At 40.4% G+C, this 26363-nt stretch overlaps 1 protein-coding gene across 1 annotated transcript in view; it reads right to left on the bottom strand.

Moving 5' to 3' along the window:
* The window catches only part of TSPAN5 (tetraspanin 5), an 83123-nt gene extending 57328 nt beyond the window's left edge, over window positions 1–25795 (bottom strand). The window contains exon 1 of the mRNA XM_074589509.1: window positions 25241–25795. Within this exon, the coding sequence (XP_074445610.1) occupies window positions 25241–25321 (81 nt within the window). The 5' untranslated portion in view covers window positions 25322–25795. The remainder of the gene's footprint in view (window positions 1–25240) is intronic.
* Between the last annotated feature and the right edge of the window lie 568 nt (window positions 25796–26363).

The raw sequence follows: 26363 nt of genomic DNA, 5'->3' as shown, positions 1-26363 counted from the left end.
GATCTTAAGGTATTTTCCAGCATAAATAATTCTATGATAAGCTTGGATACCTTCTTGTAAGGCAGTATGAAGATGACTGTACTGCCACTTCCCCAACACTAATCAGGAAATATTTGTGAATAAAACTTAGGAATGTATAAAAGTGTCCCAAATGACATATAGTAGCAGCCTGAACTTCACTAGGTCACACATGAACATTGATGCATGTCATACGTCCTTGCAACAGTGAACTTTCAAAGAGCTGTTACCCTACTTGCTCAGAGCTAGACCGAAAGCTCTGCAGTTCACCACCTTTATACTCTGCACAACTGTAATAACCAGTAATAGCTGAGGCAGCAGCCGCAAAAGAGCAACTCCCCTTCTTGGCAGAGTTCAAAAGAGCGCTCTCAGCCTCCAGCAGCAGCCCAGCATCATGGACTGCTTTCGTGGCTTTATGATCTAGAAGGCCTTGCAACCGCCAGGTGGATGCACTTCTAGACTGTTGGAGGTGTACTTGCTGAGGTCTTCACTCTGCTTCACTCTCCCTTTACCCCCAGTTCTTGCACTGAAGGCAGTGTCTTGCTTTCAAAACTTCACATATTAATTTTAAAAATGAACAAACCCACACACACTTTAGTAAGATTTTCAGAGTCTTATATGTGCCTTCACTGCAGTTTAGTATCAAAAGATGTTTAGCCTTTTGAAAGTTATACCTCTTAGGGAAGGCAGCAAGCATGCAATATATATGTATTACTGGCAAATATAGACAAAGGATTAGCTCTGCTGGATTCCAAATCCAAATGTAATAACAAAGCAAGTTCCATTCTTGAGCACATCCCCTTATTTTGTTCACCTGTCTAGGAGGCTCCTGATCATACACTGCTACTGTTAGCTACCTGTCCTTCCTTCAGGAAGGGGCTGAATAAAGTGCTCCAAAATAAAGCTCTGGCAGGGAATCATGGAGCTACATGGATTTGTCTCATCCTGCTACTGTTCCCTTCTCAATGCACTGAGGACTAAGCGAAAAGGCAAATGATCAGAAGAACAGCTAACAAGACCTGAAACAACAGCAAGAAAGAAATGAGCTATCTAATCATGAAGATGCAAACAAGCTATTCATCTCCTTAAGCATCTGCACACACATGGGGGCAGGATCACCTACTCACGGCAAGTCACAGCCCCAGAGCCGTACAAACCACACAGCTTGCAGTACAAAACTCAGGCATAAGTGATGTATGTACCCAGAGAGACTGACATCACATGCTACATGCTCAGTTCAAAAACAACAGAATAAGTCACAAGTTACATGAGATGCAGCTTTAAGTTACCTGCATCATTGACCATTAGTCCCTACGTGACAGTTTTTGAAGCCAGTGTAGAAAGACCAAAGGGGAACCGTGCAGCACTTTTAAAGCTAAGAAATCCCTCTGTCACACACTACAAAAGCTCACAGATCCCCCTTATTCTTTCTCCTCCAATTTGCTCAGTATTCTCAAAACTCAACATCACTCCCCCCCACTATTCTCATTAGTTAACCATCCAGTTCAACCAGTGAGGCAGTTTCTGCTGAGTTTTCTTTCCCCACTCCATAAGATACAGCATTACCAATTCCAAAAACATTCCTACCGTCACAGCATCAAAATTAACATTGCAACAATTACACCTATTTCTTTTAACATTGCAACAATAAACATTGGGCTAAAAACACAAAAACACACAGCAGCTTGACAAACTGAAGCCAGTTTTTACATTTAGAAAAGGTTTCCCACCCCTCCCTTGACCTACTCTGCTAACAAAAATACCATTTCCTGAAGTTCACTCTAACCCCAAGACCAGCATTATTGTTTCCATTCCAGATAACTCAAAGTAATTTTAGAAATACACATCTGTGTGGTGCTCAGCAAGGATGACAGAAACAACCATTTATTAGTTACTCATTCAGTTTCTTTTAGCATGCCTTGAATGGGAGCATATATAAGCCATTACAACAGATACTCCTACTGAAGAAAATATAACTATATTGAGGAATTGCACATCAGTGTGAAACACACCCTTGTGCTATTTTGGTTAATAAAGATGTTTTTGAAAACTCCAGCTCTTCCCCCTTTAAAGCCTTCCACCTAGACAAGAACAATGCTTCAGACAGGCAGCAGCCTCCACACAATAGATGTTCTCTACTATACCAGGGCATTTGTTTCCTAGGAAACAAGGAAAAAAAGACAAAAAGTATCCAGTATGTTAAATACGCAAATAAACTAGGTCACACCAGTCATATTTCACTCAATGGAGCGAAGAATCCACAACTCGTTATAGTTTGGAGTACAGGATCAGTTTTTCCAGTAACTGCTCAAAACTAAATGATCTTTATTTTTCCACAGGCACCTCTGAAGTAGACTGCTTTTTAGGAACAAATGCAAGATCAGCAAGGAAGGACTTTACTCAACTGCATAAAAACGTGTTGTTTCAATGCCAAAAAAAGAGATATTCTTAATGCAAGTGCATTCTAACTAGCCAGCTATCTGCCTAGCCTACCAAATTGTGAGCAAAGCATTGCCAACAGCAAGTCACACCAAACCAAAGCCTATTATTCCAGTCCAAAACCTTACCAAATTCTAGGCAAATTTCCACTGTGCTTGTCTATAGCCCATAAGAGAGCTCTAGTCTTACAGTAATTGGCTTCTTAACACACAGACCAGGCCAAGCCTCACTGCAGTAGGAAGTAGAGGAAACAACAGAGAAAACTATCCTTTTGAACAATACTTTTCAATGTCCTGAAGGTAATATATCAGCAGTTGTTTCCCAAGCTCCCATGAAAAAATGGAGAGGGTCCAGGGAAGGGTAAGCAGGTCAGTCTCAAAAAAAAAAAGTGACATTTCAAGAATATGTTTGGTCAGAAGGAGAAGCACTAGTACCTGCACTAGTACTCACAGGAAACATAGGGCTAGCATAGTCAAACCAAACCAAGCATCACAAAACTCAAATCTCATTATCAGACTGTTTGAAAGCATGGCAATCACCTAGCACAATGTTAAATGAACAAAGCATCTTATGTTGTGAAAGGGCCATGCCAGCAAGCTTAAAAGCTGTCAGCTGAATCATACCAGTATCAGTTCACAGAATAACAAATTATACACTGTAGCTACGCATTCCCTCTCTGACACTGAGCTACTGCTAAGAGTCTCTTCAGCTCATATTAGACAGGGAGCTGTAACAAAAGTGCACTGGTCATAACTGAGGGTGGAAAGACTATTACCTGAAAGAAAAAAAAAAAATACACCAATGCTATTTATATTGCTTCTACAGTCTTTGCAAATCATGGTGTGACAGTAGGCAATTACAGTCTACCAAATACTTCAGGTACTGTTCCTGTTTACTGATTTGCTAGCCTGCAGAAGAGACCAGCATGAACATCAAAGGTGCCCTCATGAACTCTTGATGTCTGTTTTGTTAGTTATGGTATTAAATAGGAAGAGGATGCAGATATGCTGCTCAGTCCTCTTCCTCACCTTTAGAGGATAACACAAACATAAAGGTATGCCAAAAGTTCAGGGAAATGTTATTTATTTAATCAGGCAGGGAAGGACAGGGAGGAGCTTTACACAAAAGCCGATCTTCTGAACCCACACGAAAGTCAAGTAACAGCAGTTCACAAAAATGCATTCAAGGATGATACAATTTCAGAACTAAAAAAGAAGCAAGCACCATCAGCTGACAGGAACAGTACAATTCCTGCAGTTAAATTTTTGAGTCCTCAGCAATGTTTTGGGTAACTCATCACACCCAAGACTGTTTCTACCAAAATATTCTTGGGCTGATCAGGATTAAGCAGAAAATTATATTTCTCCACATCACCACAAACAGCAAATCACTGCACAGAATACTTCTCATTCTTTCCATGAAGAAAGTTTACCACTTAAAAGTTTAAAAAAAAAAGTCACCACACGTACAATAGCAGCTCTCCAGAAGAGCAGTTAACAAAGAAAGAACTAATTCAATCCAAGCACTAGTTGGCTAGTTCACATCACAGACCTGCTACGGTTTGTACCAATTGGGGTGGGCTTGCGAGGAAAGGGATAGAGAAGCACCCTGCCACTGTTCCTCAGCAAGGATGCTGCATGGACACTTGCTTTCCCGCTCATCCTGCTGTATGTGACATGGAAATATAGCTTACAGGACTATTAATCTAGCAGCTGCTAACAGCACTAAATTTACTAAAGAAAACACACACATACATTTTTCACCATGTGTGTGTTTGTTTGCTTTCATGTAATAGCCTACTTGCACAATGTTGTCCTCTTGCCTAATCAGCATGATAAAAGGAGCAGCATGAGCAAGTCCCAGTTCTACTGCTTCCCTCTCTCCTAAACTATGAAGTCAATTACATAAATCAAGACATTTTAATGTAACACAACTGTGGATAAAAAAAACTTCTAAGCTTAGGCATGTTTTGTTTTTAGGTTTTCACAATGCAGGATATTATTAAGTATAACAAAGTGGGATATCCTATGTATTCATTCAGGAGTTATTTGAATTATCCCTGGCATTTGTTCATTGCTTCCAGACTTAGGGAATTAGACAGAGAAACACAGTAACAGCTTGATCCTAAACACCATTAAGATCCCTTTAGTGAATCCTCCCACTCTCCCTGTGGGCAAGGAGTCACCAGTCCCATTACAGTCCTCCCCACCTAGCCTAACAGCAGGATAATTCTATTCTGACCAGAGGTTATTGAATATAAATTTCAATTAGCATAAGTGAAATCTGCTGTAAGAGTAATTAATTTGTTAAAAGTCAAAGGTTAAAGAAGGTACTGCGAAAGAACTTTTTTTGGGGGTGGGCTTTTTTTTATTATTTAAATTAGTAAGACAGTTCACCCAAGGGACTGAGGAGGAGGAGGGGAGGGAAGGACATTTTTCCCAGCTGGTCTTGGAAGAATGTTCACCTGAGTGTCAAGTTTAAAGAAGGGGACCTTCTAATCCTGTCTGTCTGCCATTATAAGCACATGTGAAACCTGCTATTAAAGATATGAGGACATTAACCGTGCTCCCCTTGCATGTTATTACTGCATGCATCTGCATTAGGCATCACTAAAGATGTTCCAGATACTTATATGCCAGTAGGAAAAATAAAAGCCGCAAGAAGCAGCTACCCCATTAGCAGGCAATCTGGCAAGGCCGCTGTTTTATTAAGCAGCAAGGAAGCAGTTAAAGCACTCAGCAGTTGATTCCAGAGGTATTTCATTCAAAGACATTAAAATAAATCTGATTATGAAGGTAGTAATGGCATTTTGTTCTTGTTAAGTCCAATTGGTAGACAGAACAGCAATTCCATGGTTGGTCCCATGATTACTTCTAAACATTACTATATGCTTATACAATTTCCATTATTACTATGATACTTTTAAGGAAAAAATTTAAGACAGGGTAAGTTTTTAAAGAGCACCTATATAATTTAGAAACCTCTGAATAACATTCAATATGGACTTCAGCGTGCTGTATTAGCAAAGAGAAATTCTTACCAGTCTGAAGCCACTTTTGATGACAGCCACAGTTCACACTACTTTTGAAAGTTTTATCAAATTCTCTTTCCTCTAAACTAAGCCTTCGCAAATCGGGACCCTTTTTCTACAGTACACAAAGGCAGTGTCACTGATTTCAGAAAGACTCTCTAGTGCTTGAAGTCTATCCTTGTCCAGCTAAGGCCTACATAACTGTTTACAAAATATAATTTGATGGCCACACCTAACTTCATTAAATAAAGAGCTCTGGAAAAATGCTGTCAAGACTGTTCCCTCCAGAATCCATTCAGAAGATGCAGATAATCAGACCAATACTTTTATTAAATGTCTCAAATGGCCCAGTTAGAACTTAAAAGTTCACAATTACATGCCACAAGAGGATTGGGGGTGAGGGAAGAAAGTCTAATCAACTTGGAAAGACTTCAGTTTTGAAGAAAGAAAATTAAACAGCTGGAAAAGCCTTCATGGCTTAACATGCTCTCCTGAAAATTAAAAGAGGATGTGACATTCACATACAGAGGTATCAGTACATTTACACTTAAATTGTGGGTTTTAAACTCTTTTCCAAGAGGCAATCTGATTAAATCAGAAAGATGGTTGCATTGCTTTGGAGGCTTGCATTTGAAGTCAAAACCTATCTACATTAAAGAGAAACCATTAAGTCATTGCAGAAATCATGGAGAATCTCAATATCCATAATCTAGAGAGCAGTGGATCAGATAAGCAGAGGACCAGACTAACCCTGCATTGACGACTGACAAGTACATAAATGGAAATACAAAGGAACAGTTTCTTATGTCTTACATGATTTTCAGGGATTAAAGACAAACCATTTACTCAAATGTTTTTCCTTAGGCCTGTCTTCCAATTCTGACAATGCCCTGAAGAGAAATCCATCATGACAGGAGCTACAACACAAAGGGATGCAAGTTTAACAAGGGTTTTTACATTCCATGGGGAAAAAAGAAAGAAAAAGAAATTTCAAGGAGGGCTTAAAAAAAAAAAAAAAACACAAAACCAACTCAAACCAGCAAACACTCAAGCAAAATTTTAGTCAGTTTATTTTTTTTCCCCACAAAGATGTTGGAATTCAGGCTCTGGCTGAAATAGATAAGAGGACTAGCAAAAATGTGAGTAGTCATCCTTACAGAAGAACATTCAATACCATTGGCATGAGCCAAATGCTGGCACCCAATATAAGCCAAACCAGCCTGTGGGGCCTAGAACAGGAAAAAGCAGAGAAGAGGTGGGCATAGTTACTTTAATAAAAAGATTAATAATCATCATCATCCTCATCACCACCACATATCACCTGCAAGGAAGTGGCCTCATATATAACCACACTATTCCAAAAAACATCTGCTATCTCAGAGATACACAAGGTAAAATCAAAACAAACCCCCGCAAAAAACACATACACAGTTGAGTCAGGAAATCTACATAACCAATTTTGTGGCATTCCATCACCAAGTAGCTCCCTATCCGCCCTCTGGGGGTTAAAGACCCCCTACTATGAACACTGTAAGACACCAGGCTTCAAGAAAATATAAACCCATCGGAGAAAACACTCTACTCACTGCTGTGCCCTCAGTCACACACATACACAATGGCAACACAATGGTTCTGCTGTGTCTAATGCTGCCTGCCTTCAAGGGAGAGAAGAAAGATAGGAAAAGATTTCCCCAGCAGGGACCCAAGAACAGGAATTAGCCCTGTATCTTCAGCAGCCATAAGAAGCAGAAAAATAGTCCCTCTTCTCCAGGCAGTATTAAAAGGAAAGGACTTGAGCTTCTGATGAAACTCACATGGCTAATTCTTTTTTCCACAAACTGCTCCAGTCACTCAAGTACATAAAACATTTGGAGTGACTAGAATGCTGCTCCTATTCAGCCCAGTGGTAAAAGACTGACTGATACAAATGCAGAGGAAATTCTTGAGAAAAAGAAGAAAGTCAAGCAAAGATGATGTAGGAAGGTCTGATCTGCCATTGCAGTGTCAGACAAGAATGGCCACAGGAGACCTTTGTATTTTAATTTATGCTCTCTCAGTCTGTCTGACGAGCAGCAGCTGTTGCAGCAAGAGCAGAGAACGCATGGCTGTCAGCAAAGCAGACAGGAGGGCAGTCCTTATGCCTGCTACCCTGTGGAGAGAAGAAAGATAGGAAAAGATTTCCCCAGCAGGGACCCCTCACTGCAAAAACAGATTCTGGCTGGCAAGAGCAAAAGCTGTCCTCTTCAACATGCCTCAGCAGTATTGGTATGATGCAGATGGGGAAAACCAGAACCAGAAAAAAAAGAAATATATATATACACGCACAGACATACCTGTATATATAAAAAACCCACATCCTAACATACACTGTTTACAACGGATTTTATTAATGCTAGTAGGAGCCACATTTTCTAGCATTTACACCTTTGGGATTATACCTAGTCTAAAGCATTAAATCCAGTTTGCAGTATGGGCTTGTTTCTCATTCAGTAGAAGTTATCATATCAAGATCAGGATACAATTCAGAACACCATTATACAGCAAGCACCAAGCTGGGGAGTGGTGGTCAGACAGAGAGGGAATAACTCTTTGTTGCTGCCAAGAAAACATGAATTAATCCAATTACTTCATACCTACGTAACAAAACAGGAATAAAAACCCCAAAAACAACACACAAACACAAACTTAAGAAAACCAAAACTATTCAACCAAACAAAATAACTTTTCTTTAAACACTAAGCCTTAAAGCGTTCTGTTCCATTGTCTAAGTTTTCACTAAAGTACTCCTAAAATAGATCCCCATGCAGCAAATAAAACATATTTCAGGATGAATAGCTACTGAACTGTTTTCTCAGGCCTGTGCATTTTTTTTATTAATTTTTTAAAAAATATTTCTTATAGCAACAGAATTTAGACTAAAGAGTTGTTTACCTGGAAATCCAGCTCCCAATGGGATCAGATCATGGACCTGGGGCCCTGGAAACACGGACTTAGAAAGGCATTCAAAAGCATTTGTTTATTATTTCTTAGTGAAACAAAGTGTCTTAGACTCATGAAAACTTCTTTATTTTTTTCCCCTAAGCCTAGTAAACTAGCTTAAATCTGAAGTGTACCTTCTGCCTCTGCACAGTCAGATAGCTTTAAAGCATCTGATATTTTGGGGCCAGAATCGTTATATTGCTACCTTGCCTATCTCTTGTCTTCTCTTTGTCAGACAGTAAATAGCAGTAGTCATCCATGACACTTACGTTCTTCCTCCCTTCCCATGACTATTATGCAAGTAAACAAGAAAAGTCTCACATTTTATTTATCAAATGTCAAATGCTGTGGTATGACATAAGATGACTTCTATAAATTTGTCTTGATCAAAGAATTTGCTTCGGCTACAATATAACCTTAGGGATTACGGGATGTCATGCTTGTACAGCACCGATGACTCTGCTGTACTGTCTGGCCACTGGCTTCCTTTATGCAACCCCTTAAGATCATACTCTTAACACAGTATGTTTCTTCCTTTTGGGAGGCAAGGGGGAAGAAAATGAAAAAGGACAGAACTGCGGGCAATTGCGATCCTACTTAAAAACTGCTAACTACATACCTTGCTGTTAAAAATGGCCTGGGCTGAAAATGGTTAATTCATTAGAATTGGAGAAGCTGTGTAAGGATCCAACTAGGTCACCATCTGGAAACTTACAGCTCCCTCTTCCTGGCAGCAAGCTTTTTTGTCTGTGACATCCAGCTGTAGTTGCCTTGGACTAGTACACTTAATTGACTTCACACGCCTCCGACATTTGTAATTCAACCATCTGAACTACTGAAAAGGAAGGTATCTATAATTTGTTTCTTAATGGTATAGTGTGGAAAAGTCAGGGGCAGGGTATGGCAGGGAGCAGAGAAAAGGTGTTTCAAACTATATTCCTGAGATGCAGGATTTTCACCGTGGTTCCAGAGAAGCTAAGCAGATGAGCATGAAAGTTAATTGACTCCAAGCTGCAGAACACTCTTATTACATGCCTGTTGGAACTCCACTTGTCTCAAAAGTAACCCAAAATTAACAGGGAAAAGGTACAACTAACAACTGGACATCACGTACTTCAGAAAGTTAGAGATTCAAGGACCAACCAGACAAATCGACAAAGAAAACTCAATCTTGAGATACCAAGTACAAAGATCCTAATTGTGGCTCTGAGAAGTTGAGGATTCAGAGCATACTCCCTAAGAATTATCACTATCTACCTGCCTTGTTCTTACACTTTTCATCATCTGTCTAGTACTGGCCTCTGTTCTAAGGATATTTACCTTAAACAGACCTTTTGTCTGGCCCAGTATAATCACTGGTATGGTCTCTTTGTTGCATTTTGAAAGAGGTTCTGTGAGGACTGCCTTGACAGCGCTGCCTTATTTTAGTTCCTTTCTATATGAGGAAACACTTCAACCCAAATGTTATGTTAGATGTCAGGGAGACAAGAAGGGGAGCTCAACTAGAACACCTAACAGCACATCACCCACAAAAGCTTCAAAACAGCTTTCTGTCCAACCCTGTGCAAGTTTTCATTCTTGCATTGCATACAAATCCAAGAAGGCTCTCATTTTAAATACAAAATGCCCCTTATTAAAGGCAAAACACTGATTTATTAGTGTAGCTATATCTGAATTTAAATGAATGTTTTAATTCTTCTATATATTCTTATTAAAGTAACATGATTTCTTGAAAATTTCAGAGCCACCTTTAAAAAAGCTCACAAAATTAATTCCAATACTCACTTTGAAACTTAAGTATTACTCCTTTTGCTCCAGTTTCTTTACCAACAATTATAGCTTGTTATGAACATTTCACAAACAACAATTTCATAACCTCACCCTATTCTCCTTCTGAACACTGAAAACTCATTTTGAAATTTCCTAACAGTTTACAGAGACCACAAAGTCAAAACTGCTGGCATTATATCAGGTTAAGTCAGAAAGAAGAACATTAGACACTTAACACATTCACCCCAAAGCTCAAGAGAGAAAGAAGAGAGCATGCCTTTACCACTCTTCAGTGAAGTACAGTAGAAATAACCATTCCAGGCAAACTCACAGTAGGTCATACCAGACATCTTTATCTGTATTAATTGTTTAGCTTCCATAACTTCTGTAGTAACTGTAGCTCTGCATTTCAGCATACCTTTCACTGAAGTTTTCCTAACTCGGTCTGGGGTTGATCAAAGGTATTAGACCTTGAAAACAACAGGGCAATGACAACACATCCACAGACGTTAAGAGCTAATTAAGATGAAATATTTCCAAGGGACAATACATTGTTCAGTCTACAGTGCTTTTTTTCAGATTTAGTCCATCCATATAAATGACTAATTAAATATTAATTAGAGGGTTAGTGTTTGAGATGGACAGCACTCACAAAAAACCAACATACAGCTTTAACTCAAGGCAGTTAAACCTGTTAGGTGTTTCAGTGGCAAAATGGTCTACTGATTTCCCCCATTCGTATCCTCACCTGAGTGGAGTTCTTTTCTTCCCATGTCACTCATCATCCCCTCAGTTGGTTTATGAAGCCATATCTTACACTGCACACTGGCACACAAACTGTTTTAAGTTGGTTTTGCTGGCAAAGATGCCAGCTTAAAACTCCCTCTTTGAAAAAAAACATCAAACCTCCAAAGTACCTTTGAATTGGCATGGGATCCCAGCAGGAAATGAAAGAATATTCAAAAAGATGTCTTTTATCACATCTTTCACACCATACAGAACACAGCCCAATAATATTTAAAAAAAAAAATGTTTTAGGTATTTAAAAGTTGTCAACATCCACGAGGTTAACAGAAATCAAGACTACACAACCTTCAAAGAAACATATTTTCAATTCCTTACCACTAAAACTTATCTTCAACTTGTTTAATAGAGCTGTAGTTGGATTGATATATTGTTTCTTCACACACTAGAGGAAAAAAAAGTAGGATTCTTTCCCTTAGGGAACTCCCTTGCACTGAATGTAGTCAAAAGGCAAGGCTCAGCACATCTCCTCCAAAACCTTGGAGCAAATTTTGTCTCTGTAGGTTAATGTTGCATTTGAAGGTACATGAACATCTAGCAAATTAAGGATTCAGTGCAATAGCTTGAATAAGTTCTTCGTCTCCCTTGGTGGTATGATTAGTCTAGAAGTAGGGAATGTTAATCTTGCTTTTTAAAAAAAAGCCATCAATAAGAATCAGTTTTACATTTCTTTAAAGCCTTCCTTAAAGGCAAAAGGAAAGGTGTTTTTTGCTGTTTACTTCTAATAGTATTGAAACCACCGGTATTAGCACAGACTATAACTATCTCCTCATATTGCATTAACAGAAACTGCTGGAACAACCTAACAGTAAAAAATAAATGCAATATTCATCAAGTTCTGAATTTAGACAGACTGTTTTTACCTTTTCCTCTATTAATCACCAAAGCATAAACAAAACTAGTCTGAGATGTTCAGTTCCCATTCAGCTATAAACTGATTTTCAGGCTTGATTTATATACACAGCTTCTTTTATGCTTTGTTTACAGAAATTCTTTTATCTGCCACACTAGCTTACTTGATAAGACACCATTAGCAATAATGGAACATATTTCATGCAGAAGCCATTATCTTTAGCCTAAGATGTTGTTAAAGTTCAGAAGCCATTAATAAAATGTGGTGATTTCTTATGTGGCTAATGGTAGACCACATAAGTAGTGGTACTTAACAGACGAGCATTAGTAGCTCCATTGGACACAGATTTATCATTAAGTTGCTGCTATTATTGTATGTGCCTGGCAAAAGCAAGACTCAGTACTCAATACAGTACTATGCATCACTAGTTATAAAAAAATGACAGCAATGACCAGCTTGCTGCCCAGACTGGTGGCAATGCACATAGCCTGCAGAAACCACTGTTAAGTGATATTTCAGCACATGTAAAGCAGTTTCATACAAGCACACCTCTACTCTACAACTAGAGAGAACACAGTCACAATTGTCTGCTGTGGATGAACTCAATGTGCTTTAACAGCTAAATTCTCTCAGTGCTACAAGTATCAGAGTCACATATCACTCCTATTATTGAGGGGAAGTTTTCATTTAAACGATTAAAATGGTCAGACAGGGTACTTACTCCGAGACACAAACTAGCAGAAACACTGCCTGATAGGCTCCACTGTCTCTGCCCGAGTTTTTTGGTTAGACTAGTTTATCACCCTTTTTCTCACCTCTTAACTACTTAGGCAACTGAAGTAATTGCTCTAGCTCTTTTGATAGTCTTTTCAATGTTTTGTTTGGGGGATCTCTTTGGGCTTCCCCACCCTCCTCTTTTTTTTTTTTTTTAAAAAAAAGACAACATTGCATGAAAAGCAGTTACACAGCTGCCACCAAGTGATTCCCATTGAAATCAACAGGAGCTGCTCTTATGCAGAGGCCTGTAACAAGGGCCCAAGCATTTAAAGCGCTGAAAGCCTTTGTGCTCTATACCCTAAGTGGATGAAGGCAAGCTATGCAGGGGGCTCATTCAAAATTAATGCTACATCAGGAAGTGGATGAGGGAGAGGGAAGGCACTTAATAATTGATCCACAGTTTGTTTTCTGTGAATTCTGAAATGTCTTTATGTACATGTTTGTTTTGGTTTGCCTTTTTGTGTTTGGTTGTTTGTTTTTTTTTCAAGCTAGAGAGTTTTTAAACTAAAGTCCCACTACAAAACCAGAGTGAAATAATGACAAGAAAACTCCCAAAATAGCACTTTGATAACAACAACTGCAGAAAAATATCTACCCAGACGGCAACACGAAGATGGAATAGAAAATAAGGCAGGTTTATTCAGATAAGGCAGGTTTATTCAGATAAAGTATGACTATCTTCTCACTTTTAGATTACCTTCTCAAAGTTAAATATCTTCTGCTTTATGAACAAGTGGTGTATTCCCCAGTCCTGCTCTTCCTGTAAGAAGTTACAGGTTTCTCTTTTCTCCACCATTTATACAGAAGTCCAATCCCACCCCACAACACAGACAATGTCCATCCTTCCAACTTATAAAGGCCTTTAGGCTCCTCAAGCTAGGAGTCTAACCCTGCTCACATGAACAATTTTGACAACACAGCTACACCAAAATTGTTCTACCTTGCTCAGTAAGAGTCATCTGCACTCATTTCAAGGACAGGTTACAGTGGCAAATTGGAACAACATAGCCTTTTAGAGACCAATAATGGTCTGACCCTAGTACACTAAGGAGATTTTAACAAATAGTACTCACTAAAGTTTTGATAGGTCTCCAAAGATACAAAAAAAGGAGTCCCACCAACTCTCAACTTAAAATACTTAGGACTTTACAGTATGCTTCTAATTAGTGTAGCAGCAGCAACCACCAGCAGCCTCTTTAAATTTCAGTCCTGTACTCCAGCCTCAAGTAACATCACTAAGACCTTGTGCTTCAAAAGCAACAAGCCTTCCATGTGGTTCAAACAGTAGACACAGCACATCCCTCAAATCTTCGCTGACCGCGCCAGTCTCTACCATGCCCCACACATTCCACCTCACCTGCTTCTACACAGCTCAGTCCTGCAGCAATTGTATATGAAGCTGAAACGTGAAATTCTTTACATCAAAGTCAGAGTTGCGTGTACAGTTTTCATATTCACCAGTCTTATAATTTGACACATGGAGTAAAGACGGATTATTTCTGCAGATATTATTTGGGAGGCCTTGTACCAACACTGAGACTTGCTGTTTCAAAAAGAGATGTTTGTGCATTACACTGAAAAAAGGCACATGTTCATGGACAAAAAGTTTTTTGGCAAATGTAACAAGCGCCTTATAAAATGGTACAAAAAAAGCCAGTGATGGTTGGTTTTGGTTCCCCCACACACACATACACTTCTTCCCACTTTCCTGTGGGCTGGTGGCTGGACACCTGTAACACAGCCAGCAAACTGCCCCTGTAGAAAGCCCTCTCAGAGCATGGCAATGACCATGCAGGAGTTCCTGTGGGCTAAGAGCATAGAAGCTTTCAATTCCAGGTGACAGGGGTAAGAACACATAGAGACACAGAGCGAGACACAAAAAGGGCTACCTTGGAGAATGGAACAGAGAGAACAGCCTCTGCAAACTGGAGTAGAGAACAAACTGAAAGGAGGGCAAAAATCAACAAGAATCAAGTATTTATAAGAGACATAGTAATTCATCCAGGCAGTAATCAGCTGCTATTGACAAGAAAACCACAGATAACAGTGGAGTTGAGTCTATCATTGCTGTCATTTATTAGGCATGACATTTCAAATAATATATGAAATACTGGATCACAGTGAGTTCACTGGAAATCCAGTGGACAAAGTTCTGGGAAGGTTGAAGGCAAAAGCTACTGTTGCCCACATCTGTCCTTTTGCCTCTGTTAGAGGCTAGCAGCTCTGCAGAACAGCTGACAGGGTCATAGGACAATGCCTCCAACAGAAGACAAAAATGGCCAGATGGGAGCCGCAACTCATTCACCTGCTACAGAGGCAAAAACCTTTCAGTATCAGTTGCATCAAGATTCCCACTGGTTTTCTTCAATATGCAAAGCTATTACTGCATCTGCTCAGGAGCTACTTCCTCTCCAACAGGTATGAGAGTGGTTTAGGAAAAATGAAGGAGAACAGAGGCCAGCAAGGATGTAAACCAGGTAAAAATGTAATTGGCTTGCATTCTTTAGTCAAACACACTAGTTACTTGCATGGAAAAGATGTTGCAGAATAAAATATTGATTCAGATGCCACTACAAACCTTTAGACTACCCAGGCAATGGTTTTGCCTGTGCTGAAAATAACAGGACATCTTGTTAAAGGAAGGAAACAGCTTACATGTAAAAGAAAGCAAAGTTTTTAAATCACATTCAGCCCCACGTAGCTGAAGTGGGAACACTACTGGTGACCATGCCTGACCTGTTCTGCTGCTGCTGGGAGAATACAGATAGAGGGAAGACCATTCCAAAAACCCCTTCTTTCCATGTAACAGGAATTAGATGGGTTTCCAGTGCCTTCAAGTCCTGCTTTTCAGCACATAAGTCAATGAAATTCTCTTCTAGCAAGTCAGGAATTAATTATTTTTTATATATATATAAATAAAATAATGCTGTCTTTAACTATGTACGCATACATATATAAATGTATTTCCAACATTAAATGCATACTAACATTTTGTTTGCAACAAAGCCAACAAAAAGGATACTACTTGGGAATGGATAATCATGGCAAACTGTCTTCAGAGAGATCATTTGCCACCCCTTCCAATAGGCCACTCCAATGAAGTGCCTTATTACCGGGAGTGGCAGGGTGTTTGGAATAACGTTTATGGGAAGGCAAAGAAACCAGAGAGGTAGATGAGGGAGCTGTCCACTTAAACTTAAGTTCAAGTTAAGTTCACATTACAATAAGCTTGGTAGACTATCACTGTTCTTTCTTTCTGCAAGATCACTGATCAATTAGGAGAAAACAGATAACAACCATAAATCTTACTAAAATAGAGGAAATCAAACTGCACTGGAGGAGCGTACCAAGCAGCACATACATCTACATAATAGTCCTCACCGGACTGAGCTAATTTTTAACACATCACAATGCAAAACCATTTTACCTAGAGTTGAAACAGGCTGTGCCAGTACAATCAGTTTAAGTTGATCTATACAGGGAAAGGAGGAGACAGTCCCACCATCTTCTCATACTTCATTCTTGCAACCAAACAGCAAGTCAATAGAAATTGACATAGATGAGAGAGTTCTCAGTCAGATTTAGTAACTGCTATCGGTCCAATAAAGTTGTACTAACACATTTGGTTCTGTAGCCTTGTGCCAGCCTCAGCCATTTGCAGCCCCCTGCTTTCTTTTTGACACCAGAATTTGCAAGGCAGCACACCAAAACCAGTCCTGAAACCACCGCCATAACCAAGGCAGAAAGCGGCCCTGCTACAGAAACAGGTCTTTCCAGTCATTCCAAAAGGAAAAAAAAAATTGAGTTAGACTACTAGGAAAGCAGCAAGGCTTCACAACCCCCTGGATGCCCACAGAAAGAGAAAGAAACAAGAGGATGTTTGTGATATCAAGAAATACTGATTAAAAACTAGACCTTAGTTATTTTTTTTAACTGCAATCATACATATTTTATATTTATATATACATATTTTTATAGCCTTCACATCAGTCATATGGCTGAATTTTCATCTAGAAATGAATTACATAACTCCTTGGAAAACAGGGCTTCTAATTTTAAAAGTTTTTACTCTTCTTTTTTAATTATTTTAATTACTATTTAATTATTGTTGGACTGACTGAATTCACACTTATTCCTTTCGACACACCCACGTAAACCAGGAGTTGGGAGGACAACTTCTACAAAATTCTCTTTTACCCACATGGAAAAGGGAACCCTTCTGTTTTTATATTTCAGTAGCAAAAATAAAAATCTGAAACCCTTGCTTTGTGATTATTAGAACACCCCATTATACTCCCAGTTGAAGTGGCTGAGGATGCTTGCTCCCCCTCTTCCTCATTTGCTGGTAGGACCCAATGTTTTGAATTGTCACCTTTTCCAAATTCTGTTCTCCAGTCTGAAACACTCTAACCACATGGCATTGCAAACACAAACTTGAGAGAGTTCTTCCACAAGGTGAGACGGTTAATTGAACCGTGGCATGAAGCAACAAAGCCTTTGCCATACATTATCTGTGAACTTTTTTCCTCAGTGTCTCTGCTTTTATATATAAGCCATTTACAGCACATAGAGGGAATCCCCTTCAAGCTCTTTTTAATCAGAGCTGGTTAGAAAACAGAAGGCAGCAGCAGAAATGTGATTCAGTGAGAGGGAAGCACAGAGAACCTAGCCTCAGAAAGGAAAATATGTGCCCTGCACATGGGTATATAAAGCAAAGGTGTCTGACAGGGAGAACCTGTGAGGCAGGCTCTGACAAAATGATAGACACCAGGTGGATCTCCTAGGGGTGACACCCCAACACGGTGTTACTGCATCTTTGCTTGGGGCACCAGAGCTCAGTTGAGAGAGTCTGCCCTCCTGACACAGATGAAGGCCTGACATAAAATAGTGTTTCACATTATGGAAGATTTGCCCCTAAATCAAAGTAAATTAAGCTGGACTCTCATTAAACGTAAGCTACTAACACTAGGAAACACTCAGTAGGCTGAATTATTGCAAACATCCTTGCAGTCTCATTTATATCACACTCATTACCCTGTAACAGTAGCTTGCTGGAGCTATGACAGTAGTTATGCAGGTTTTAATTCATTAACACTATATGCAGGAAAACAAAACAGAAGTCTCTATAAACGCAAGATATTTCATGCATCTAAAGGCTAGATATCTCCTTTCAATTCTATATTTGAATACACCACTACAAAGAAACACCACTGTTAGAAATAATTTTACTTGCCTATTGAGGAGAAAGAGAACATATTTAGGCAGAAATTCCTACAATTCTTTGATTTTTCCATAAGAAGTTTTGCTGTTGAGAAAACCAGGTGGCAACACGTACAGAATAGGCATACAAAACATAATATGTATTTGCCTCATTGCAAAAAAAAAAAAAAATCTTCTATCACCACACATCAGGAACATTGCTTGAAATGATTTTCAATATTATTTGATGTAATGGAGCCTTCACTAGGAGCAGAGGGATTTTCAAGGCCTCGAAGAGGCATATTGATTTTTCCCAGTTCTGTGGGAAATTGACAGTTCATTCATAAGATCCTCTGTGTGTGCTGAAATACTTATTCTAAATGCTGTCCAGAGGAAAGTGACTGGAAAGTTAAAACATTAGCTGAAGAATATGATGTGGAAATTGATGCATATTAAAATAAATAAATACTGCTATTGCCATTTGCCTCATCTATTTTATATAGCTAAAGGAGTAGGATCTGACTGGTTTTAGCACCTCCGCAAGTCAGACCATCTGGAGGTTATACGAGACCACACTGAGCCAGAGTTTGATATCAAATCAAGTACCCCTGACTGCAAGCCAGCATGCTAGTGACATTTTTAAATGCCAGTGTAAGGGGAAGGCTGGACTGCTCTAGATCTTTGAGTACGTTACAGGAGTAGCTACACTCTGTGCTAACAGGGACATCCATGCATACCAACCTTATACCTGTGCAAAGTCCTGCTGAAATCAGTGGAAATCTATATCCATAGTGATCTGCAAGAGGGGATATTTTTTGGCAGAAGCAGCAGCACAATCACAAAAATTGGGATGTTTCCCAAACTCACACAATAGTACAATGGAAAAGAAACAAATTAGGCCTCAAAGCAGTCAAGAATAACCTATGTTTTCCTGGATTTTGCACTGTAAAGCTGTAGTAGAATGCAGTTCAGCACCTTGGTAAAAATGGGTAAGTGGGTTTTTTTTATTTTTTCTTTATTGCATTGCAACATATTTCCTAATTTTTAATGGGGGAAAAAATATGGAAACTGGTACAAGAGTACAAAGTCACTATGGAATGCTAGCTAATGAAAAAGTCAGATATTTAGAAGAGTTAAAAAAGCACTTTAATAGTTAATGCTGACAGTAACTTCTGGGTCATGACTAACAGAGATGGGTTACTTCATGAGCTGTTCAGCTCCTTGCTCCTGCCTACATCAATAAAACAATTACAGTCCTGTTGACAGCCTACTAGCCATGCATTTGCGAAACATGCTGTATATTTTGGGAAAAGCAAAGTATGAAGGCTGATTCTATTCTTACAGTGCTATAGTTTAAGACTGAAATTCCCTAACTGGCAGAATTAGCTCAGGAGATTTCTTTGGGTCAAAAATATTCTCTCTCACCTCCAGTTGTAACTGGAAGCAAAATATTATATTCTAAATGCTTACAGCAAATCTTCACAGGTTACCGCTCTTGGTTAATGGAGTATAAACTGTTGAAGTACCTAGACTGAGCATTTAACAACACATCAGCTTCTTACTCCAAATTTATAAGTTGTAGTAGCCCTGGTGCCAAAAACAGTTTATAATGCATTTTCAACAAGAAGTCTATTTGTAGGAAAGAGGCTCAAAAGAAAAGGAAGTATTGTTTCACTAACTGTAATCCCGGGTTTCTTATCCTCTACTAATCATTAACTATTGTGTCTTACAGAGTTTAAGGAATAAAGAATAAATTAAGTTTGCCAAGAAATACTTCAGGATTGCAGTGATCTATGGAACTAGGTTTAGAGAGTGTTCTTTAAGATTACATACATAGTTTCAAACTCCTGTCCACTGGAGAGGACAGAGAAGTTCCTTACACTTTTCTTTCCTGCCCACAAAAAAAACCCAACCAAACTTCTCCCTCACATTTTCCATTTGAAAATTAGTCTACATCTATTGCACTACCTGATATAAGTAATCTTTTTTTAAAAAAAACAACCAAACATGTTTACTGGGTTCCCATTTGGAAAAAAAAAACCAAAACCTTTCTTCCCCAGCATAGGTCATGCTTACTTTCCCTGTGTGCCTATTATATACTGTACTTGAATATATACATACATAATAAATACAGTAAAGAGTTTCTCATGAAAAGACTGTCTTACTGAATACAGGTAACATGTCTACGTTCAAATTCAATGTTACAGAACATAGATCTGTTGCCTTTATTAAGAAAACATCAACATGCAACAAGGGGGATAGGACTAGGACCAAAGATAACTTGTTTTCACACATACAAACGTTCATAAAATGTTTCACTTGCAGAATTATTCTGTTGGGACTTCCTGTACTCTGGGTGCCATTCATATGCATCAGCTTTTCTCTGATTGGGACACTCAAGATTCAAAATTAACTCTTTGAGACAGATGTGCCACTAGGTAAAACTTACTATGACAATTCAATCAAGGTGAAAGACTGGTAAATACATTTACCAAATTCATCTTTAACACAGAATAAAAGTGCGTAAGCTGCATTTGATAGTTCCAGTAATATTCACTTGAACTATGTTGACATCAAACACAGGAAGTCGCACAATTAGATTTTTCTAGTTCTTGTGTCCTTATGTTTCTTTAATCTTTTATAAACTAGAGACATCAAATAGCTTAAAACAATAACATTTACAAACACATAGTTTTGACGACACAAACACATAGGAGAAAGGAAACAGCTTCATCCATGTTCCTCATCTATTTCTTTTTGTATAGCCAATGACACAGTCTGCCACAAGGGAAGGCAGGGCAAGGAAAATTTTTATTCCAGGAATGACCTGTACAAATCTGAAATAAGTCCCCTGGAGGCAGCTAAGTTACTGTATTTTTATATGCATTTAAAAGACTGGGGCTACATCTGCTGAAAGACACACTGAGGAATTCAGGAATCCCAAGCTCACAACAATGCATCTATTTCATCAACACGTACATCACCGCCTTTCACTGTTACAAAACATTTGTGTATTTTCCCAAGACAAGCATCGTTCTGTTTCTGGCAAGACCACTTGTCAAATACTCTCGAAGTGTGCTGTGCTATTAAGAAATTTTAAAAAAAAAAAAATGTTTCCACTTCCACTGCAAGGGTATTTTCCCAATGCAGTTTTTTTAAAGACCAAATGCTACAGAATACATTTGAAAATTGCATGGGACAAGCTTCACATTGATTTTATTTTTTTTTTTTTTTTTTTAAAACCACTGTGGCAAGGGAAAATTACATAACCAAGGCCGCCTCCGTGGATATCTGAAAACCAGCTGACATCAGAAAATTATCTTGTGCCCCTTTGAAAACAAGCTATCAACAGCATACAAAATTTAATAAGCAGTCTATTTGTTGTCCCTTAAAGGTCAGTGCACTTTTCCAACACTATTCCCATAATACACTTACATAACTTTATTCAGTTTTCTTTCCAATATCTTCCTGTAATTCAGAAAACTATTTAGGCTCCCATATGGTTGCCATCAAAACCAGCAGATGCCAAGCAAATTAAAACACAAATTATGACTTGTAATATGCTGATGTATCATAATTGCAGCATATCTCACAACTTACAGTGAATTATCAGATAACACAAAGAGTTCTGAAGTGTCAATGCTTTCTATACATCCGTCCGATTAGGCTAGGGTCAGTGGAATCAAGAGTGGATTGAAATTCAGGGTTAAAAAATAGTATGTATCTACAGTTTCCACCAACTACAATAAAGCATAGAGAGCAATTCAAAACAGGTCTTAGAACTAAAAGTCAGCTTAAAACTTCTTGCAAAAGTAGAAGGGGAAAGAAAAGGAAATGGTTCTTGCCTTTTGGGAAGCAGGGTGGCCTAGTTTTACTTTTTGCATTGTACCTTTGACATCATTCTACATAGCAGTCCAAGGGCGAAGGGGAGGAGAAGGCATTGTTTGTTTGCTTTCTTTAACTACAGAAAAACGTTGTCTATTACCTTATATTAAGGCTGCGGCTCTCATCTAAATCAGATTACATTATGGTTTACCTAGACAAAGACATAAGGGTCACAAAAAAAAAAGCACTGCCTATTCCATCAGCCTAGAAAGGTAGCAAACATAATGTGGTGCTTTCACAAGCTAGTCAAGTTAAAGCACAGGTGTGCCCTAATGAACAACCAGCAGAAGAATGTCATCTGAGGAATGGAAAGGAAACATAATAACAAGTTCCAATTTTTTATTTAGATGTATTTGTGCCTATTTGGTCTCATTTCCCAAATCTTACTTTGGCGATTGCCAAAAAGGCTTTCCTTTTCCACGAGAGCATAGTAATCCCATAAAGTAAGTTTTTCCGAACAAACACTTCCAGCGTATTTACCCATTTTAATACTGAATTTCAAAAAAAAAAAAAGCCTGCAAATATACCTAAACCATTAATTATGCATAGACTTAGTGGATAATATTGTCTTCTACAACAGTATGAAACACATAGACAAGAACGCATTACCTGGGGTGGTACAAGACTGAGAGCATACTGTTACCTTTAGTTACAACTACATATACAGCATTAGAATGCAACTTTCCCACGTTCAGTGTTCTAATAAATCAGTTGAATTTTTTACGAAAAGAAATAACAGACTAGCCCAAAACCAGAAATTGACAAAAAGGTCTGATAACTTACTTTGCCCATATTCTGCGGCATATAAAGTCTCCGATTTTTTGTAATATCTTCAGTTTAAGTAGCATGTACAATCATTCCCCACATAATTTCAACAGATCTATAACATTCCTCTGTTCAAGGAACTGACAATTTTCTTGTCAAAATCATTACTCTTCCAATTCAGTTCTCTTTATTTTTAGTCTTTTTTTTTTTTTTTTTTTTTTTTTTTTTTTTTACAATGCAGAACAGAGAGTATTTTCCCATTTGTTTACAATAAAATTTTGAAAGGTTGTGTTAAAACCACTACATAACGCTGCTCAGGTAGAAGATTCAACAAAGGTGTTCTACACATCTCCAGGTTCACAAGATCCCTGGAGAGCATCATGGGGTTAATACGATAACCTTTTCATCATTTCAGTCTACTTACAATGACTATATTCGTGGCTATTTTTGATTATCACTTCCTGTGAACAGCCAACCTAACTTACAATTTTCATTTACAGCTTTTCTGGCACAGTTTCATGACAGACTATTGAAGGGTTTGCTGTTAATTCAGTAAAAACAACATTAAAATGTATTCTACAAGAGTAACTGCCTATGTTTTCACTCCAAATTATGAAAGACATGGTAATAAGTGCAGGCTTCCTAATAAAGAGATTAGAATATTCTGAAGAAATTACTAAACTCTTATAAAGTACTTTGTGGATTTCAGGAAGTTTAGCCAAGGACACAGATGAGACAATTAGCATTTTGCAAAAAGGAAAATCTGTAAGCAAGGGCCACACATCAAGCAAATGGCAGAGTGGGCGATTCACTCAGCTATGTATACAGGGTATATAGCTTCTTATAGACCAAAGTGCCTGAAGAAGCAAGACAACATGTTTATGTATATTCCACCATAATCTCCCTCTTTTAGTCCAAGGACACAACACACAAGTGTTCCTCACACTTTTCTGCTCCTTGCTAAAAAAACATCTGTGTTCACAGCAACATATGACGGAATCTTCAGAGTTGGAAGGGACCTCTAGAGATCATCTAGTCCAACTCCCCTGCTAGAGCAGGATTGCCTAAAGCACACATGCCCAGGGGAATCGAAATGAAGCAACAGACAAGTGAAAAGAACCATGGCAAACTCAACCACTAAAAACTGAGCAAATAGTACGACAAAAACAGCTACTGTAGGGTCAGAATACTACAAAGCTTGCAACCACTCATCTCCACAGGTTGGTCTTATGCCAAGTAAACATTTACATAAAACTGCAGTCAACTTCACTCTAGCAGCATACTTTCTTGATTAAGGAAAGGTATTTCACTATAAACATGTCACTAATCAAAACTCCCATCCTTCCAAAACATCCTCTTCAAGCATCTTTACTTTCCAGGAACACAGACACAAGGTTAGCTATGAATAGCTGCTAGCCACGTAACCAGCCTCTATTCTCACAAAGGTGATAATCACAAGCTCAATATTAGTCAGAAGGTTTCTCTCCTGTATTCTTCCCCACCTTCAACCATAAAATTTCAAGGTGTTTCCCCCTGCGTCCCCAATTCACCTTTCTAGTCCAAAGAAGCCACTATAACATATGTACTCAACTTGTCTTCAAAGCCCCTCAAAAATACATTCACCCTACCTGGGTTTGTGCATGTTTCTCATTGCTAAATGGAGTATCTCATGAAAAGAGGGGAACTGTAAGAGCCTTCATTCAACTTTAACATTCTAAGCAGTGATAAAACCTCATAATTTATGTGTGTGTGAGAACGCTCACCCCCTCCCTGTGGCTACAAAATTTGGCATATACATCCAAAACCAGCTGATTCTCTTTCAAACCCAACACATTGAGAAGATGCTAGAAATACACTTATATGCAGGTTACATTTCACTATACAGTTCTGCCTACTCTATAGCCAGTGCTAGAGTGTTGCAATAAGATACTGTGCAGTCACGAATCCCTGCAAATGCCCAACCAAGCCTCCCATGGGCTAGCACTTTAGGGATGGGTGGGAATAGTGTTTCCTCCCTTCTCCCTCCTATTATTGCTCCTACTACTACGTGGTAATACCTAATCATAATAAAACCATGCCATACACAACCTCGTCATTGTGTAATCACTGCCTTAAACAGCACTGTTCAGAGAACTTAAGCTGTGATTTTTTTTTATTTATTATTGTTTTTATTTACCAGGGATATCAGCACAAACACACGCAGATCAATTCGTTCTCCAGGCCTGGGTGCTTAGCTGCTCCCTCCCCCACCACAAAGCAGATGAGGGGGAAGGAAGGAGGGAGGAGGAAAAAAGGAAAAGAGGGGAAAGGAAAAAAACAAACAAACAAACACAAAAAAGCAAGAAATCCTCTTCGCACCTACAACAAAAGCAATTAGGAGAGCCGGAAGGGATGAGGAACCGGCAGCCTGCCGAAGGTGCAGGAATGCAGCACGCCGACTTGCCCGGGAAAAGGCTACCCGGAGCCGGGCGGGGGGCGGCCAGGAGGCTGCGGGGGGAAGGCTGAAAAACGGCCTCCGCGCCTCGCGCCCCCCATTCAGACCCCCAACCGCCGGCCTCGCGCCCAACTGTCACACACAACACCCCGGGGCTCCGCTTTTACACCTCCCTCGGTTTTCATTTCTGGCCGTGCCCAGCCCGAGAGCGGCGGCGGGGGAAGAGGAGGAGAAGGGAGAAGGTGGCAGAGGAAGACACCAAGCGCCGTGCGACCGGCCCACTTACCCAGAAAATGACATTGAAGCCGAAGATGAAATATTTGATGCAACAACTGACTTCAGGCCCCTTGTAGTGCTTCCCGGACATCCTCTGCGCTCATGAAGACACTTTGCTCGCAGCCAGGGTGAGAACCAAAGGGGGGGGGGGGGAATGAAAAAATAAAAAAATGGGGGGGCGCTGGGGGGGAGTAAAAGGAAGGGGGGCTGGGGGCGGCGCGGCGCGCAGGGCTCAGCGCCGGCTGCGCGCCGTAGGGAGATGCGGCAGGAGCGGCGCGGTGGCGGCGGGTCGACTCCGACTTGCCGAGCCCCGGGGATGGCCGGCGAGCAGCTCCCACCTCCTCCTCTTCTCCCGCATGGAGGAGGCCCCGGCTACTCGCGGTGGGAGGCGGGAGGAGAGAAAGAGAAGGAGAGACTCTGCCGCTGGGGAAGGAGCCGCCGGAGGTACCCGGGCAGAGGCACGGGGCTGGCTGCCGCCACAGCCCGGCGCGGCGCTGCCCTGCCGGAGCCGCCGGCCGCCCCTCACCCTCTCGCCTAACGCTCGCTCCCCACGCCCCCCGCCCTCACAACGGCAACGGCCGCCGCGCGCCCCGCCCCACTCGGCGCCCCGGCGACGTGATTGGCGTCGCGTCCCGCCAATCCGACTGCATCCGGCCGGCCGGCCACAGGCGCCCCTGGGGGCGGTGCGAGGGCTGCTCGGCGGCGACCCGTCCTCTACCTACCCCAGCTCCTCCGCGGCGTTCCCCGGCGGGCGGGGAGCGCGGCCCGGCGGCGGGGGTGGCCGTCAAGTGGGTCCCAAGGAGGGGCTGATGGCAGCGGGGCTGTGCCCGCCGGCCTTTGTCTGCAGCGGCGAAGGCGGGGGGCGACGGTGCTGCCGCCTCGGTTACGTAAGGGGGCCGTTGGGCCTGAGGCTGGCCGTCGGGGCGGCCGTTGGGGGCAGCCCCCGGCTGGGTGGGTATCGGCGGCCGCGCCTGTCAGCGCTGAGGTAAAGGCGGTTCGTTTCGTGTTAGGTGCCCGTCGGTAGTAACGGTATTCGACGAGCCCGTCTCTTTGTTAACGGGTTTGTAAGTCAAAATCGAGGTTTCTGCCACTCTTCTGCGACACCTCCCGCGGCAAGGTCCCCGGTGGGTTGC

This window comes from Larus michahellis, chromosome 5, assembly GCF_964199755.1.
Source record: "Larus michahellis chromosome 5, bLarMic1.1, whole genome shotgun sequence".
Lineage (NCBI taxonomy): Eukaryota > Metazoa > Chordata > Aves > Charadriiformes > Laridae > Larus > Larus michahellis.
This window is presented reverse-complemented; position numbering and strand designations above follow the sequence as displayed.